Source organism: Rattus rattus, chromosome 9, assembly GCF_011064425.1.
Source record: "Rattus rattus isolate New Zealand chromosome 9, Rrattus_CSIRO_v1, whole genome shotgun sequence".
Lineage (NCBI taxonomy): Eukaryota > Metazoa > Chordata > Mammalia > Rodentia > Muridae > Rattus > Rattus rattus.
The window spans coordinates 84,575,716-84,594,179 of NC_046162.1; the positions used below are offsets into that span (position 1 = coordinate 84,575,716).

General features: G+C 40.5%; 1 protein-coding gene across 1 annotated transcript in view; it reads left to right on the forward strand.

The window, feature by feature from the left end:
* Brip1 (BRCA1 interacting protein C-terminal helicase 1) overlaps positions 1 to 18,464 on the forward strand; it is a 121,559-nt gene that overhangs the window by 10,313 nt on the left and 92,782 nt on the right. The window contains 2 exon segments of the mRNA XM_032914222.1: positions 265 to 386; positions 2,588 to 2,704. Of these exon segments, the coding sequence (XP_032770113.1) occupies positions 265 to 386; positions 2,588 to 2,704 (239 nt within the window).

Here is an 18,464-nt window from a genome sequence, read left to right on the forward strand (position 1 = left end):
TCTTTAATCTCAGAGGCAGAAGCAGGAGACTTTGAGACTAACCTGATCTACCTAGGGAGTCCAGGCCAGCCAGGATACATATTAAGATCCTGTCTCAAACAATCAGCCAATGGGGAAAAAAACATAAATTTTTAAACTATGTTATAAACTTTATAGAAATGTCTTAAATCTTAGTTTTCCTCTAGAAATTGTGTAGGATAAGTTCTTTAAAATATTTTCATTGTAAATTTACCATATTAATTATAAAATTAATTTTTATATAAGACTCTCCTGAAAGAAATAGTCTGGCTGCAAAGTTATCTGCCAAGAAACATGCGTCCATACATGAGGATGACGATTTTCAGGTAGAGAAGAAAAGAATCCGACCCTTAGAAACGACACAGCAGGTAAGCAGTTTATTGGCTGTTAAAATAATCTACTTACCAAGTTAGACATAGTGGAGTGTGAAGTTGGGGGCACTGGTAGAGAATAGTTAAATGTGTCATGGCTATAGCGTAAATGGTCATTTTTATTGTTACTTGCTGAAAAGGAAGTCATTAGCTTGTTAGCACTAAAATAGTCAAAGCAATTGTGTGATGTTTTCTTATGCATGAAGAATTTGATGATAAAATATTTACTTAAGGCATATTTTAAACATACAGCAACTTCATAGTTTTTGGAATTATTAATTTTCAAAATTACTAATATAATTCATTTTATAAAATAATAGACTTCATGGTGACATTTTTATACGTGGGTATTGTGTGTGTTTTGAGCATAGTGACACGCTACCATTTTCCCCACCCTGCTGGGCTTCTTTTCTGTGATAGCTTGTTTTTTTTCACATCTGACTTTTTATTAAACTAGATCATACATGTGAGAGAGTGTTACAAATGCAGAATGCTTCCTGACTTTGTGCTGCCCTTGTCCAGGGGCCATGTTCTTCTGTCTTGTTCTGCTGTTGGTGTCTCTGCGGTTGGAGAGTACTGTACTTACATTTTCATTGCAGTTTAGCCTTTTCATTTAGTTTATGTGAGTAAATGTTTTGTCTGCATGTATGTACGTATATGCACCACACGTGTGCCTGGTCCAGCAGAGGTCAGCAGAGGTCATCAGAGCCCCTAAGACTGGAGTTATGGATGTTTGTGAACCACCATGTAGGTGTTGGGAATTGAACCTGTGACCTCTGCAAGAATAAGTGCTCTTAACTGCTAAGCCATTTCTCAGCCCCATATACCATACTCTTTAAACTCTTACTTTTCACCTAATAACGGCATTTTTTCTTTTCTTTATTGGTTATTTTATTAATTTACATTTTAAATGTTGTTCCTCTTCCCAGTCTTCCCTCCACAACTCCCCCTCCCCTCCCCTTTGCCTATATGAGGTTGCTCCTCCCTCTCACCCATTTCTGCCTCACTGCTCTAGCATCCCCTATGCTGTGGCATCAAGCCTCCACAGGACCAAGTGCCACCCCTCTCATTGATGCTGGTTAAGGCAATCTGCTACATATGTAGCTGGAGCCATGTGTACTCTTTGGTTTAGTCAAATACCTTCGATAGGAATCTTTACATTATAGATAATTTGGGGTATTAATAGTTTAAATATAATGACAAAGCTTATTCTTATTTTTTAATGTTCTATGATGTTTTTGGTGTTTGTGCATATGCAGGTATTGAACCTGGGTCCTCCAGCATGCTAAGCAATGCTAAGCTCTTCCCACGGAGCTTATGTTCCTTAAATTTATTTTGGGGCAGGATCTTGCTGAGTTACCCAGACTGACTTTAGACTTCTGGTCCTTCCTTGGCTTTCTACATAGCTGAGATTTTAAACATGCAACACCCGTATGCCTGACTACTTATTTTTTAAGATCAATACACGATAAAGGATGCATATTTTTAAGACTTATTTAAAGATCTGAATTACCAGATACTTCATATGGAATGTACTTTTTCCCCTGATATTTATTTATTTATTGCTCATGGAATGTACTTGATGTAGAGGAACACAGTAGTCTTGAAATGTATGCCCCTGAGGTAGGGAGATTGGGAATTTAATATGCTTAGTTATAAATGTAAAAGGGGTTATTAATTAATACGTCCCTTGTATGTAAATGATTTAGTACTTTTCAGTGGATATACGTAAATTGTTTGTGTTCTGCATAGTACTTAGATTGCTTGTGTTCTAGTTGTACAAGGTCTAATACACATCAACAATTTCTAGAATTAAATCTTGTTTTTAGACATATAAGCTAGCTTATTTTTGTAAAAGTATCAATTATAAATGAAGTTGAAATCTAGAATGTGGCTGAATTATTAATGTAGTTCCCAATAAGTATGTGCCTGGACTTTGCTATAATGCTGTATTTAATGTCTACATGGTATGACTGTTTGATAGGAAGATCGTTGTAATGCTGTAATGTTTTCACATTAATACTTGATTAAGACCCATAAGTTGTTACGATATATTCTTGACCTAAATGGTGTCATGAGGTCTGTTTGTTTGGTTTTTAAGATTTTATTATTCCTAAGTAGAAATAGCTTTTTGGAAGAAGAAGGACTGTAGAAAACTTCACAGCAAAGCTGTTCTTCATCTGGTTCTGTGTTTACAGATAAGAAAGCGTCACTGTTTGGAAAAGGATGTCCACCATTTAGATGCACGACTAGCTTTGGAAAAGAGAGTAAAGCCCGAGTCTCCGATACAAAAGACCAGCTCCTCTTTCCAAAATGTATGTATTTATGCCATTCTTTAGTTTAAAGAAGGAGAATAGGGAGTTTTCTAAATCTGTTTTTGAAAGTAGAGGGAAAAAAAATGACATGTCTTGAGTGGTAGGAGAGCTCCCAGTCCTAAACAAGGCTGCCCCATTTGTGGTCACTAATGTGTGAGATGTAAACCGTTTCCTTTCTCTGTCTCAGTTTCTCGTGTGTACAGTGAATGAAAGCTCTACTAAAGGGTGTCTGGAAGGTCTCATTCCTGTTTTGATGGTTGTTTTAAAATCTCTCTCTCTCTCTCTCTCTCTCTCTCTCTCTCTCTCTCTCACTTACTCACGCATGCATGTGTTTTGCTAGAGGTCAAAGTCAGCTGTCTTCTTCTATTGCTTCTAATTACAAAAATTATATTTATCTATTTATTAGGTGGGAATACACGTGTTGTGTTAAGCATGTTGGGGGTTCTCTCTGTTGTGTGGGTTCCCAAAATTGATCACAGAGCCCCTGGAATTGGAGTTGCAGATGATTATTAGCTACCATTTGGGTTCTGGGAATTGAGCCTGAGTCCTCTAGAAGAGCAGCCAGCGCTCTTAACTTCAGAGCCATCTCTTGAGCTCTATTTTTTAATAGTCTTTGTTTTTATTATTTATATTTCTTTGTTAGCACAGGCTAGCTTGAACTTATTATGTAGCCCAGCCCTGCCCCTAACTCGTGATCCCTTGGGGAGCGTGAATTAGACACAGCTCTTATCTGTGTATGTATCTTTGGTTATTTTTTAACTCTTAGTATAGTCCTTAACTTTCCCATCTGATACAAGAGTCTGCCTCACAAGGCCGGTGCAAGGACTACATCATCACAAAGCTGTTAGTGTATTTTAGAGCGTAAGCGGTGCATAGTAGAAGAAATAGTAGCGACAGTGTGCAGATCGATAACTATTATCTGACGTGGTTGGGATCAGGATTTTAAGGATTTTTTATTTATTTGATTTTCAGATTTTAAATGTTTCTTTTTTAAATTTTATGTACCTTGGTGTTTTGCTCGCATGTGTGTCTGTGTGAGGGTGTTGGGTCTTGGATTACAGACAGATGTGAGCTGCCATGTGGTTGCTGGGAATTGAATCCTGGTTCTCTGGAAGAGCGGTCAGCGCTCTTACCCGTTGGGCTATCTCTCCAGCCCCTGATGTTTCTTAGCATATATAGATTGGATATTCCTTTCTATCTGGAATACTTGGTACTGAAAATGCTTCACATCTTTCAGTTTTCCTCATTTTGAAATACTCACATAGACTTTGTGTGATAAGATGTTTTAGTAATGAGACCCAAGTCTAATCATGAAAATTGGTTCATATACATGGTATACAGACGTAAACCCAGGGTAAATTTCAGCTGTTTTTGTTTTGATAGTGACATACCACATGGGTCAGGTGTGGGATTTACCTCTTCTATGTCAATGCTCATAAAAAGGCTAAGAACATAGGCTTGCTTTCTAAGATTTGTCCTAATGCTGATCTAAGTTTGTAATAAAAAGCATGAATACATAAAATAGTGTTATGTATTTTCTGAATGGCTAGGAAAAATATGCACAAACTTTGTAATTTATTTAATTTTGTGTATGTGAATGCCTGGTTTACAGTATGTCTGTGCACCACACGTATGTCTAGTGTTCATGGAGGCCATAGAGGGCATCGCATTTGCTGAAACTCTAGTTACAGATGGCGTTGTGTGGGTGCGGGGAACCCTCCTGGAGGAGCAGCCACTGCTCCTGGGTGCTGAATCATCTCTCCAGCCCAGTGCCACAGATTCTTGAGTTAAAAATAATCTATATATTTTTTCACTTTTTTTTTTTTTTTTTTTTTTTTTTTTCTTCAGAGCTGGGGACCGAACCCAGGGCCTTGCACTTCCTAGGCAAGCGCCTACCACTGAGCTAAATCCCCAACCCTTTTTTTTCACTTCTTAACAGAGAATAAACAATTATAATGGAAACAATCAAGTAGTCATAGTGAATGCATATGTTTTCTTATTTGTACTTTGGAAAATTTTCTTTTAAAGACTTATTTATTTATTTCATGTATGTGAGTACACAAGCTGTCTTCAGACACACCAGAAGAGGGCATCGGATCTCATTACAGATGGTTGTGAGCCACCATGTGGTTGCAGGGAATTGAACTCAGGACCTCTGGAAGAGCAGTCAGTGCTCTTAACTGCTGAGCCATCTCTCCAGCCCTAAGTGTAAATTTATTGAAGAAAGAACAGAGAGTGGCAGGGGGCTCCACGTTCTTTTTCTTTTGTGGTTGTCGTTAATTATTTTATGTGTATGGGTGTTTTGTTTTCATGTATGTATATGCACCATGTGTGTGCAGTACCTGTAGGGTGTGAAAAGGTATCCTCTGATCCCCTTAACCTAGTTAGAATCAGCTGAGAGTTGCCAGAATGCTGGGAATCCAACCCGGATTCTCTGGGAAAGAACGTGTACTTTTAACTGCTGAACCATTCTTCAGCCCCTATTCCTTTCTTTTTAATCGTCCTTTTGTTTTGTTTTGTTAGTTTGTCTCAGGCTGGCCTCCAGCTCCTTCTGTAACTTAATGGTGACCTTCTGGGGTGCTGGCATTACAGGTGTGCACCACCGCACTTGGCTTTTCGATTCCTTTCTTATGATAATTTATATATTATCGATCTAGTGAGGCTTCAGTCTTCACACAGTCAGAATATTAACAAGAGAAACACCATGTTTTGGGGAATGTAATGTTAATTTAATATTGCTTTGTTCCAGCATTTATAATCATTTTCTTAGGAATTGATTTATATTTTTAAGTAAATTTATATTTTTAAGTAATGAGTAAAGTATTATTACAGACACGTTTTACACTGACTCCAGTGTTTTTATTTATTAAACAAATGTTTACATTAATAACTAAGTCTGAGTTAGTGTAGCAGTTAACATTTTTGTTCAGTGTAGGAAAGATGTAGGTCCAGCAGAGGGCGCTGTTGACCTTTGCCAAAAGCCGATGCCCTGGAGCCCTCCCCCACTTTGATTTTTCCTGTATCCTTGCCCCTCCCTTCTTCCCTGTGTTCTATGTCTTGTTCTACTTAAAGAATCCTAGAATCTTATGAGAAAAATAACCAGTTTTCTCCGAAAGTGTTTATAAGTCATTCTTTTAAGTTTATTTAAAATGACTAGTTGGCTATATTATAACTGCATGTGCGTGGTGATACTTATTTATATGATGATGTTTATCATGTGCCAGGACATGTCTCTAAGTTGTCTAGAAATGTCAATTCACTTAGAAAATACAGATTTGAGTGAATTTTTTATTGATTATATTAATTTATCTCTGTGCATACTTTTAAAATAAAACAATAGTATTTGGTTCAGTAATTTACTCAGTCCTATGGAGAAGGTATTGTTTCCCTTAGTTCTACAAGAGAAAATTGAGGTACAGTCATAAGTAACTGGTTCATCTCATAAGTCTGTGGAGTAGAGAAGCCCGATTAAAATGGTTAAACTCCTTCAGGTTGGGTAAAAGACAGTTCATGTTTGTGCTGCCACAGGTCATACATTGCATGCGTATTTTCTTTACAGTGTTTTTGAAAGCTCACTATCATGGGCATGTTTAACTGCCTTGTTTGCCTTGGTGACAGGTTGTTCCTAAAAACAAGTACAGTGTCTGTCATTGTTTATGCCCAGCTTCTAGCACAGAGCCTGTACTTAGTGCTCACATGGTTGTCGAATAAATGACTGAGAAAAAAGACCTAAGTTTAAAAAGCACACATGACTCTATTATCTGTAGTGTTTGTTGTTACCTGGTGATAAAAAGATATGTTTGGGGGCTGGGGATTTAGCTCAGTGGTAGAGCGCTTGCCTAGGAAGCACAAGGCCCTGGGTTCGGTCCCCAGCTCCGAAAAAAAGAACAAAAAAAAAAAAATATGTTTGATCTTGAACTCAGAGATCCACCTGCATCTGCCTCCCAAGTGCATGAGCCACCACTGCTTATCCATTAACATATCTTAGCTAGGGTATTTCAGGTCTATAATCTTACCACTCAGGAGGCTGAAGCAGGAGGATTATGAATTGAAGGCTAACCTGGGGCCTCCATAGCTAGTTGAAGCCGGTCTGGTGAGACCCTGTATAGAATAAAAAAGAAGACAGCAGACTAGAACCAACTTGTCTCTAGTTGTCAGTCTGTGAGTTAGAGAGAGCTGATCACAGTACCTATGTGGCAGCTAGAGAATAACCTTTTTCATTGTTTTGTCTTATGTGTGTGGGTGCTTTTGTCTAAGTGTATCCCTGTGTACTGCATGTGTGCGTGGTGCCCTTAGAAGTCCAACTGTCTCTTAGTATTTAATGCATGAGGGTAGGCTCTGTTTTTTAAGTAGAAGTCTGTTTTTCCAGGATCACTTAAAGAGTAATCTCTCTTTCTTTAAATTATTTTTTGCTATTTTAAGTTGTTATATATTTGGATTGGTTTCTGGACTCTCCCATGTATATGTATATAGTAAAAAACAGAGTCCAACGTCGCTTCAAACAAAAACCAAGAGGCCCTGCTCTGCTTGTGCTCTTGGCTCATTTCACTTCTAAGCCAATGATTTCCGAGCCTTTCACTCATCTATTCTGACATCCCTCTTTTTTTGGAATATGCTTATTTTGCTTTTCTCTTTGGTTATTTTATATACTTTTCCTTTCCATTTTCTCATTACTTCTCTCCTGAGCCTTCCAGTACTCGGTGTTTTGTTATTAAAATTCTAATACCACTTAAGTTTGATTAGCCTCTCCTCAAACCATGGTTTTATTTTTTTTTTGTTTTGTTGCCATTTTCCTAATTCTCTGAATACTCGTAATCATCCCCAAGCTGTCTGTTAGAATTTAAATCTGTTAATTTCTTCAAATAAATTATCGAGAATTTTGTATTTTTAGACTTTCAGCATTTACTGGAAATAATAAATACTTTTTTAAATTGAACTTTTTCTTTTTTTAGTTGAGAAAAGGTCTCACTGGGCTTGACCTCAAAATCACAGAGATTCTTCTTCCTCTGTCAAGTGCTGGACTAGGGTGCACCGCACCGCACCGCACCTCGCCTGAACTGACTTTTGTATTTAGTAAACCGTTAGGAATGTGCATGTGAGTTCTGGTACTAAGGAGGCCAGAAGAAAGTGTCGGATCCCCTGCAGCTGGAGTTACAGGCAGTCGTGAGCCCCTGATGTGGGTGCTGGGAAACAAACCTGGGTCCTTTCTTTGCAAGAGCAGTACATGTTCTTAACTGTTGAGTTATTTGCGTGTTTTTAATTTTTTTGTTGTTGTTACATCTACTTATTTATGTGTGTGCCATGCTTGTCTTAGGTATCTTTATCCAGGGAGCCACATTGCTGGCCCAGAATTTTTTTATATAAATATAAATATATATATGTATATGTATATATATAAACTTATATATATACATATATATATATGCCCTTATTTTAATATATGAGTGCTCTGTCTGCATGTACATCTGTTTTCCAGAAGACAGCATCAGATCCCTTTGTAGATGGTTGTGAGCCACCATGTGGTTGCTGGGAATTGAACTCAGGACCTCTGGAAGAGCAGCCAGTGCTCTTAATCGCTGAGCCATCTCTCCAGCTCAGAATTTTGTATTCTTTTTTTTTTTTTTTCCGGAGCTGGGGACCGAACCCAGGGCCTTGCGCTTGCTAGGAGAATTTTGTATTCTTAATGATTTTTTTTCCTGAATACAAAAATGGTATCTATTTACTAAGGAAGATTTGGGAACTGTCAAAACATATGAAAAGGTTACTAACATAATCCTTAATTCAGCCATTCCTTCTTCCAACCCCTGATGTTTTGTCTGCTCTCTGCTTCGTGTGCATACCTGTGTACATATGGATAAACATACACATAGTTGTCCATTGCCGTGTGACAAACTAAACATTTATTTACTTTTGGGAGCTGTATTTTGGCTGATCTCAGCTGTGCTAATGTTAGTTGACCTTCTGGGTCACAAAATCAGCCTCCGCTTCAGGAGCTCAAGTTGATTGGACGTTAGTATGGGTAGCTGTCCTTGTCTAGTGGCCATAGGTTTCAAGAGAAGCAAAAAAAAAAAAAAAAAAAAAAAAAAAAACCCAAAAACAAAACAACCCAAAACAAAGCAAAACAAAAAAACCCCACCAATGCAAGTGCTTTTTGAGTCTCTGTTGGGTGTTCTAATGTCAGTAAATGCAAGTCATAAGAACAGACATAAAGGGCGGGGTTTATTGTTTTTGTGAGAAGAGTTAAGTAATATTAAGAAAGCACCAGGAATTCGTGGTTATTTTTGCCTTTTAGGATATATAATCCATATACTCTTCATGAAATTTGCAATTCATAGCTTTTTTTTTTTATTCAGTTATGGTCACAGTAAAGACTTAGTTCAGATTTTTTACTGGCTTATTTTGACACATGGATTTTGATATAATCTTTTCGTATGTTCCAATAGCTGTGACGTGATGGCCTATTGAGTAGTCATAGCCCCGATACCTGCCTGTTGCTATAAAGATGTTTTTCTTATCTGGTTTGTATGTGTGTGTGTGTGTTGTGTGGTGTGTGTGTGTATGTTGTGTGTGTGTGTGTGTGTGTGTGGTGTGTGTGTTGTGTGGTGTGTGTGTGTCTGTTGTGTGCATGTGTGCGTGTGTGTGTGTGGTGTGTGTGTGTCTGTTGTGTGCATGTGTGCGTGTGTGTGTGTGTTGTGTGTGTGTGGTGTGTGTATGTGTGTGTGGTATGTGTGTGTGTGTATGTTGTGTGTGTGTGTTGTGTGTGTGTGTTGTGTGTGTGTTGTGTGGTGTGTGTGTATGGTGTGTGGTATGTGTGTGTGTATGGTGTGTGTGTGTGTGTTGTGTGTGTGTGTGTATGTTGTGTGCGTGTGTGCGTGCGTGTTTGTGTGTGTGGTGTGTGGTGTGTGGTGTGCGCGCGTGTGTGCGTGTGTGTTGGAATAGTTTACATCCATTTAGACATTATGTGTTACACTTTGTTCTTCATCAATAGAGTTAGGGACTAAACAGTCCCACACTTAATACCAGCACTCGGGAGTTCTAGGCCAACCTGGCACACAGTAAGACTCTGTCTCAAACAGCGCAATATAGAGTAAAAGGAGCTGAGCAGGCTCTACAGCCCATAAAACCCAAAGTCTCCATTCTTTGCCCTTTAGAGAAGATACTGCCAAGTCTTGTTCCAGTTTATTTCAGTCTTAGATATCGAAGCGAGAAGTTATTTCAGAGATCTGCCTGACTCTGCCTTCTGAATGCCTGGATTAAAAGGTGTGTGCTACCAAGTGTGTTAAGGTAGATTTCCTTTCTCAGCTCTAGCTTTTATTCTAATTCATTTGTGTGTGTGCGTGAATGTATGCCATGTGTGAGCATATACCCATAGAGTCAGAGGAGGAGTCGGATCCCCCGGAGCTGGAGTTACAGGCAGTCGTGAAGAAGGCAACATGGTGACCACACTTGTGTCCTGTGGAAGAGCAGGAAGCACTGTGAGTGGCTGAGCCACCTCTGTAGCTCAAGATGCAAAGTTCTGCAAAACCTTAGGGGAGGACCAAAGGCCAAGATCCAGGATAAGGAAGGAATTCCTCTTGATCAGCAAAGGATGATCTTTGCTGGAGAAAATGTACTTTGACATAACATTAAGACTTTTTGTGCCATTTTGTGTTGAGACTTTATGGTCATACACCACTTTTAAGGACAATGAGCTTATGACAAAGATGCTTAAATCGGCTGTCCTAAAATCCTAAAGTGTACGTGAAGATGACAATATTAGTTACCTTGTTTGAGCGTGCCCTTCTTTATGGCCAGTGACTTTGACAGATATATGGACAATCTTATCTGACTTACTGCTTCAGTGAACCAGAAGACAAGAGAATGTGTATGAGTTAATAAAGGCCATGAAAGACAAGGAAACAAAACAGGACCACAGATGGATTCAGCGTTTGCAGGGCAGAGCGTAGGAGGGGAACACGACACACCTCCTCCTGTATCTCTCCAGCTGTGATACATCTTTTCCATGTGCACCCACATTACCCCAAACAAGCACACCCACAACGCATAATAAACCGGCAGGCGGCCGGCGGGCACACACGTTAGATTCCTCCTGAGATTCGACGTGGGGCCAAGAGCCTATTGCATTACTCACCGTTTTCTTCTCTAGGTGGCATACATATTTGTTGTTGGAGATGTCTGGAAAGGCCTGCAAATATTCCTGTGAGTCACGGTGATAAGGAAGGAAGGAAGCATTTACATTCATAGCATGAGGGCTGAGCTGGGGGAGGGTGGTGTTTGCTGCCTGAGAGGGAACAGAACGATAAACTGTTGACGTTCTGTCAAATATGGAAAAGCACCCCATAAAGCTAGCACGCAGATCTTGATCATGTATTAAAGCTGTTAGTGTGGACACACCCCTCAGGGGTGTGCTCCTAGTGAAAGAAGCGAAGGTGTCCCGACAAACTGCAACACTGTGAGAAGCAGTATTCAGTAGGCTGAGTTACAGAAGAACGAGATGTTACGAGTTCAGAGTTTTATGGTAAATGCATCTGCCGAGCATCGTTTTGCTGATTGAGATTTGACACCAGAACGAGTCTGTGAATGCTGATGACACATATGCCGGTTTCTAGCCGATAATGTGACCTTTACAGGGTCCCAGAGTACCGAGGACAACGCTGGAATGTGCTAGTTCACCTGCTGTGACAGGCAGTAGCGCGTGTCCATGCTGTTTAAAGGAGTGCATTTCTCCGAGGATATGTTTCTTGACTATTTTCACAAACATTTATTTCAGCGGTTCGCGCTCACCATAGGAAAGCTGGCTAGGATAACAACTGGCTCCTTTGGTTAGTTAAAAATTTACTTAGTCACACTAATTACTTTTCAAGTGCTCTGTGTTCCTATCTGGGCAATGTCAAGTCCATTGAATAGCCAGATATCAGACCATCTGTCGTTAGAGAAAATTCTGTTGGGGTAACCTCTGTGTTAGAGGTCTGTGTGTAGATGATGTCAACTAATTTTCAGTGTCCGTGGTAGAAGCAAAATAATTTTGTGTGTTGTGTGTATGCATGTGTGCACCTGCAGATGTGTGTGCATGCGTGTATCATTTGACTGACATCATCCCCCTTGATTATTGAGACAGGGTGTCTTCATTGTCTTGGAGTGCTCCAGTTAGGCCAGGCTGGCTGCTTAGTGAAGCCTAGTGTGCACTTTACTATATGGGCTCTAGGGGTCAGACTCAGGTCCTCACGCTTGAAAATCAACTGAGCCATCGCCTCAGCCCACAAAATGACTTTGTGTAAGTTCTGTTGATAGCATTTTGGTCAGTGTGTACAAGACGAGTTGATAGCAGAGTATTGCTTTCTTCATTGAAAAATACCAAAATGGGGCTTTGAGAGATGGCTCAGCAGTCACAAGTGCTTGTTGTCCTTACGGAAGATGCAGATTCCTTTCTCAGTTCTCACGGAGGCTCGAAACTGCCTGTGACTTCAGTTCCCGGAGATCCGATTTGCTCTCTGTGCCCTGCAGGCTCCTGAATGCAGTGGCATGCATGCATGCATGCATACATACATACATACATACATACATACATACATGCAGATAAAACACTAATACAGAAAAAGTAGTATCCAAATATTATAAAGTAGAAAATAAAAATCACTTCCAGCCCTGAGGGGTAGTATTTTTAAGTATTTTTGAAATGTACAGGTGTACATATCATTAAAGCACAGTTTGTTCAGCCATGTACAACTAAATATATTGTGTTTTTATCATTCTCTCCTCCCACGTTCTTTCTCGTGGCTTGTTTGAATTTTCCTGTACTTTGATAGGTACTGAACATGGCTCGCCCGTGCTAAGCAAGCTCTGATCTCCGTCCTGGCCTTGATTGTTGGCTCTGCAATCAAGGTAGAGTGAGAACTAGGTTTCTTGTATGTGTCAGGATGCATCTGAGACCATTGTCTTACCATCGTTTCGTATTGTTCTGAGTCTAGGCTTGCCTAGAAGGGACTACGTGGCCCAGGCTGGCTTCAAACTTGGTCTTTCTGCCTTAGCTATCCTAAGTGTTTGGAGTACAAGCATGGGCGTGTGACTTATTTCAACACTGCTGATGCTGAATTTAACCACTGGATTAAAGCCTTTGTAACTGCTGATTAATCCCTGGGTGACTTTTAAAAAATGTTTATTTTAAAACAGTGCCTTACTATATATGCCTGGCTGGTCTAGAACTTACTATTCGGACCAGGCTGGCCTCAAACTCACAGTCATCAATCTATCTACCTCTGCCTCCAGTGCTGGGGTTAAAGACAGGTAGCACCACACACAAGGCTAGTTATTTATTTCACAGGCATGTATGTGTGCTTGAAAGTATGTATGTGCACCGTGTGCTGGTGTCTGAGGAGGCCAAAGAGTGTGTCAGATACCCTGTAACTAGAGTTATAAGTGGTCACGACCACCCAGTGTGGCTCTGGGAACCAAACTTGGGTCCTCTGCAAGAGCAGTAATTGTAATTAGCTCGTGAGCCATCTTTCCAGTCCCACAAGTGACCTTTGAGACTATGTGACTATATTGTTCTCCAACAGCTTTCCATTCAATAATTTCTTTATTATTGGTGGTGGTTTATTTGAGACAGGGTCTCGCTATATAGCTCTGGCTGTCCTGGAACTTACTACATAATCCAAGCTGGCCTCAAACTCACTTTGGATTAGAGGTGTAGGTCTCGAGGCCTAGTTAACTCAATGGTTTTTTTTTTTTAATAATTTATTTTTAATTTTATTTGCTTTGGTGTTTTGCCTGCTGAACGTTTGTGTAAGGGTGTCAGATCCCCTGGAACTGGAATTACAGACAGTGCGAGCTGCCGTTTGGGTGCTGAGAATTAAACTTCAATCCTCTGGAAAATTAGCCATTGTTTTTCTTAACCACTGAGCCATTTCTCACCCAATGATTTTAACATCCACTTAGGCAGCTTGCCTGAGCCACTTAATCAGTTGTGAGAGTTGCAAATGGTGAGTTACTCCACTTAAATTTTCTGTAGTCCTCTGTAAGGAATTTCATTCCCCTACTTTTTTCATTTTCTTTTTAGATAAGATCTAATGTATGTAGCCTGGCCCTGAATTCCTGATGATCTTGCTTTTAATTCCCCAGCACTGCGATTATAGGTGTGCACCACCATGTCTGGCTTTTTTAGATCAATTCTGGTTGTGTATTCCAAGGTGACCTTGAATTTGGAATCTTTCCGCCAGTCTCCTGCATGCCGGCATTTTAGTCTTATGCCAGCTTTTGATTTTATTTTTTTCAATAAACTCCATGAAGCCACTCTGGGGCTCATCGCTATTTCAGGACGAACTGCTATAATTGTATCTGCACATAGTGCTACTAGGAGACGTTTTGCATTATAACAGGTAGGTCTATGTGGTACGTTTGTTAAAGTGAGACTCCTCATTGCATGAATTTTTCTTATGTAAACGTAGATAAAAATGACTGTACTTAGGCTCTTTTGATTAATTCTACCGAAACAAGACTTTTCAGAAACTGGGGCAAGCGTGTTGAGGAATTTCCATTTACACTAGGCAAGAAAGTAAACAGTAAGTGGAGAGTAAGGTAACAAACACTTACGGTATCAAAAAACAACCGTGAAAAGGATCTGTCTTAATGTGCTAGCCCACTGCAGTTTAACATATTGCTTACAACCTTCACAATAGAATTTGAGTGACTTCAGTTACACATTCCAGGAGACTGGCAGTCTGTTACAATCAGAGTCTGAACTTTAGAGCAGGCTAATTTACAGAGATGGGATGAAGAAAGTTGTGGATTTGTATTACACACTCTCACCTGACACTGTATCTGATCCCGTACCTGCTGATTGACATCTTGAATGAGCTCTTTGAAGCAAGTTCCAACTTAATTAAAACGTTTGCTTGGTTAGCAGTGATCTGTGAAAGCCTGTGATAAATATTGAATCAGGTTCACCTGCTGGTTGCTGTGAGTGGATAAACAGCTGCTTTGTGCAGTTTAATCATGAAGCTGGCAGTGGAGTACTACTGTTTAATCTCTTTTAAAGAATGATTGAAAAGCTATAGTTACGTCATACTCACTGTCTTATTGAAGTGTGTGCTTATGGGAGATTTTGTACCAGGGACTTTTGGTATTTGTTTAGATGGCGTAGAAAGCAGCAAATGGTTGACAACGTCAACAGTAATCCCCCGCCCCCCCTTTTTTTTGCCTCAAAGCTTATATTATAATTCTGTGTTAATTGGCCTATTACTACTGGCTCTTTATATGCATGGCTTTTTAAAGTAAACCCATGGTCACACAGCTGGCACTGGTAAACTAAAGAGATCACAAAACACAGCCCTGAGTGTGAGAAAGGCTTGTCAGGAGGAGGGGCTCTTTAGGGCGAAAGGGGGGTGGGAGAAACTGGGGACGAGAGTAACCAGGTGTGTATGTACATGCATGAAATTATTGAAGAATACATTTAATAAAAATGGCAATGACAACAGGACAGGGGCTGGAGAGATGGCACAGTGGTCAAGAAGGCTTCCTGGCCTTTGAGAGCTCAGTCCCCATGACCAACATGAGGCAGGTCACACAGCCTGTAGCTCCAGTTTCAAGGCCACTCTTTTCTGGCCCTCTTCAAGTGCCCACAGATGCATGGCATATATTCATAAACACATACAGATAAACAAAATCTAAAAAAGAAAAAGAAAAATGTTTCTTTGTTGTTGTTTATCTTTTTAAATTGTTTACATCCCAAATGCTGCCCTCCCTCCCACTCTACCCCCCTGGGGCATCAATTCTCTCCCACTGAGGCCAAATAAGGCAGTCCTGTGCTGCATATGTGCCAGGGACCCCGGACCAGCCCATGTATGCTCTTTGGTTGGCGACTTAGTCTCTGAGAGCTCCCAGGGTTCAGGTTAGTTGACACTGGTAGCCAACTGTTAGTTGCCACCCCCTTCAGTTCCTTCACTCCTTGCCCTAACTCTTTCACAGGAGTCCCCAAACTCCATCCCATGCTTGGCTGTGGGCATCTGCATCTGCCCTGTTCGGCTGCTGGATAGCCATGCTAGGCTCCTGTCTGCAAGCACAACATGGCATCAGTAGTCGATAGTGTCAGGGATTAGTGCCTGCTCATGGAATGGCTCCCAAGTTGGGTTGGTGACTGATCATCCATTCGTCCATCTCTGTTCCATTTCCCCACATTTCTTCTAGACAGGAACAATTCGGGTTTGAAAATTTTGTAGGTGGGTTGGTGTCCCCACCCCTCCACTGGGAGTCCTGTCTGGCTATTGGAGGTGTTCTCTTCAGGTTCCGTATCCCCACTGTTGGGCATTTTGGCTAAGGTCAACCACTTTGAGTTCTGGGAGCCTCCCCCATCCCAAGTCTCTGGGACTTCCTGAGATCCCCTGCCCCACCCCAGCAGCTGCATGTTTCTTCCGTTCTCCTGCTCCTCTGGTCCTTACCCTGCATGTTTCTATATTTCCATTTGGTTAGATTTAAGGTTTTGAACTTGACCTTTACATTTATTGTGGATTTTGCAGTGACTTGAAGAATTCCTTTTGATTGTCTTTTTGACAATAGAAAGTAGAAAACAAAACATAATAAGAACACATCTCAAATTTTCTTAGCCTTATGTTATATTGGGTAATTGGATATTAAAACTGAGGTGGGTTTAAAAGCAGTGGTCAAACCTCTATGAAGTGATCTTATCTTGACTGTCACCTTTTTTATTCCTATCTAGAATAAATGTGTATGGCACAGTTGGTTGTCAAGGAAATGCTGTTGCTATTTCATTTCCACTGTAAAATCTGATTGTGGACTAAGCTCTTCCTTACCCAAATTAGTCATAGTCTCTTTTGAGCACCTGATAACAGTTATGGAATCACGTTTTAAAAACTGATTTCCTAGGCCCAGCATAGGTGGTCAATACCTTTAATCCTACTGCTCGTAGGGCAGAGGCAGGAAGATCTCTGAGTTTGAGGCCAACTTGGTCTACACATAGTAACTTCCAGGCCAGTCAGGGCCACACAGTAAAACCATGTCCCAGAAAAAACAAACAGACACAAAAATATTACTCAAACAAAACAAAACCAAACATCCCTCAGGATTACCTTAAAATTCTGGTCCTCCTGCCTCCACTTCCCAAGTTGTACAGTTATAGATGTATATGCTGGAGGTTGGACCTAAAGTTTTGTCCATGCTAGGCAAGTACTCTACCCACCCCCCAGTCCTATTTTAGTCCATACATATAGTTTCCCTGTGATTATTTACTGTAATAGTTATTTGTTAGTTCTCTACTTAAAACTTTCATATTTTGCCAGGCGTTGGTGGCACATACTGGTAGTCCCAGCACTAGGGAGACAGAAGCAGGACAAACTTTGTGAATATAAGGCCAGCCTGGTCTACAAAGTGAATTTCAGGACAGCCAGGGCTACACAGAGAGACCCTGTCTTATAAAAACAAAACAAAAATTTCACATTTTTATCCCTGCCTTTGATTTATTTGGAATTTTATGGAGAGAGTTACATCTAGGTTATACTCAACTTCTTCAACATTGCTGTGTTGGGTATGTGTTCATAATAAAGTTATACTTTATTTTTAATGTATATGGTTTTTGTTGGTTAGGGAAACCCTTATTGTCTATTCTATTGAAAGATATAACACATTTTCCTCACTACTGAAGCAATGAGGTTGGACATGGTGGTTCATACCTCAGCACTAGGAAGGCTAAGACAGGAAGATTATTATGAATTTGGGGCCAGCCTATGCCAATAGTGAGCTCCAGGCCAGCTTCTACAGAGTAAATACTCTGTCTCAGAAAACAAAAACAATGGGGCAAACTATATCCCTGTGTAGCTGTCTTCATGTTAACAGATTTATCTAATGTGTACTGGTGGTCCCGTGCTGGGTCTAAACTTATTTTATTAAGGATTTATTTTTAATTGCATGTATGCATGTGTGTCTTTGTGTGGATCCAAAGGATGCAGAGGCTAGGAGAGGGTGTTAGACCTCTGCGTCTGGAGTTCCAGGCCGTTGTGAGCCAACCAGTGTAGGTGCTGGGAACCAAATTCGCCTTCTCTGGAAGAGCAGCTCTGTGACCACTGAGCCATTCACCTCTGGAGCCCACAAAGATTTTGTGTACCTTTGACTTCACTAGTGTTTTCCACTATACGATTTCACTGTGGTTTCCAACGTGGATCTGTCGGTTTGTGCATGTGTTTATTCCTTAGGAGAGCGGTTTCACACTCTTTCCCACACCCAGTCTGGTCGGTGCAAAAGGGAAACTGTGATGTTTTCTTTGTTTTGTTTTGGTTGCTTAGTTGGTTATTTTAAGACCAGGTTTCTCTGTGTGGCTCTGGCCGTCCTAGAACTCACTCTGTAGACCAAGTTGGCATCAAACTCAGAGGCCTGCCTGCCTCTGCGTCCCTAGTGCTAGGAAATTGTGGTTTTAATTAGCATTTTCCTAATTGCTGAGATGGGCTAAGCACTAGCTTGCTAATGTTTTCAAGTGCTCCTCAGCCTTTCCACGTTTTCTAGTGTGATTTCCCTATTCCTAGCTGTCCACTAGGTTTGCCTTTTTAAAGTGTATTTATCACAGTTCTTGTGTTTTAGATACTTTATTTATTTTTATTCATTGCAAATATCTCTTCTTGGTCTCTGCCTTCCTTTTACCTTATTTATTTACCTAGGGAGGCATCTTGTTGCTGCTGCCCTTGCATCCTTTCTTTTTGTAATTCTGAGTGTTATCTGTTGAACCTATGCAAACCCCCTGCCTTTGGACCACAGTACC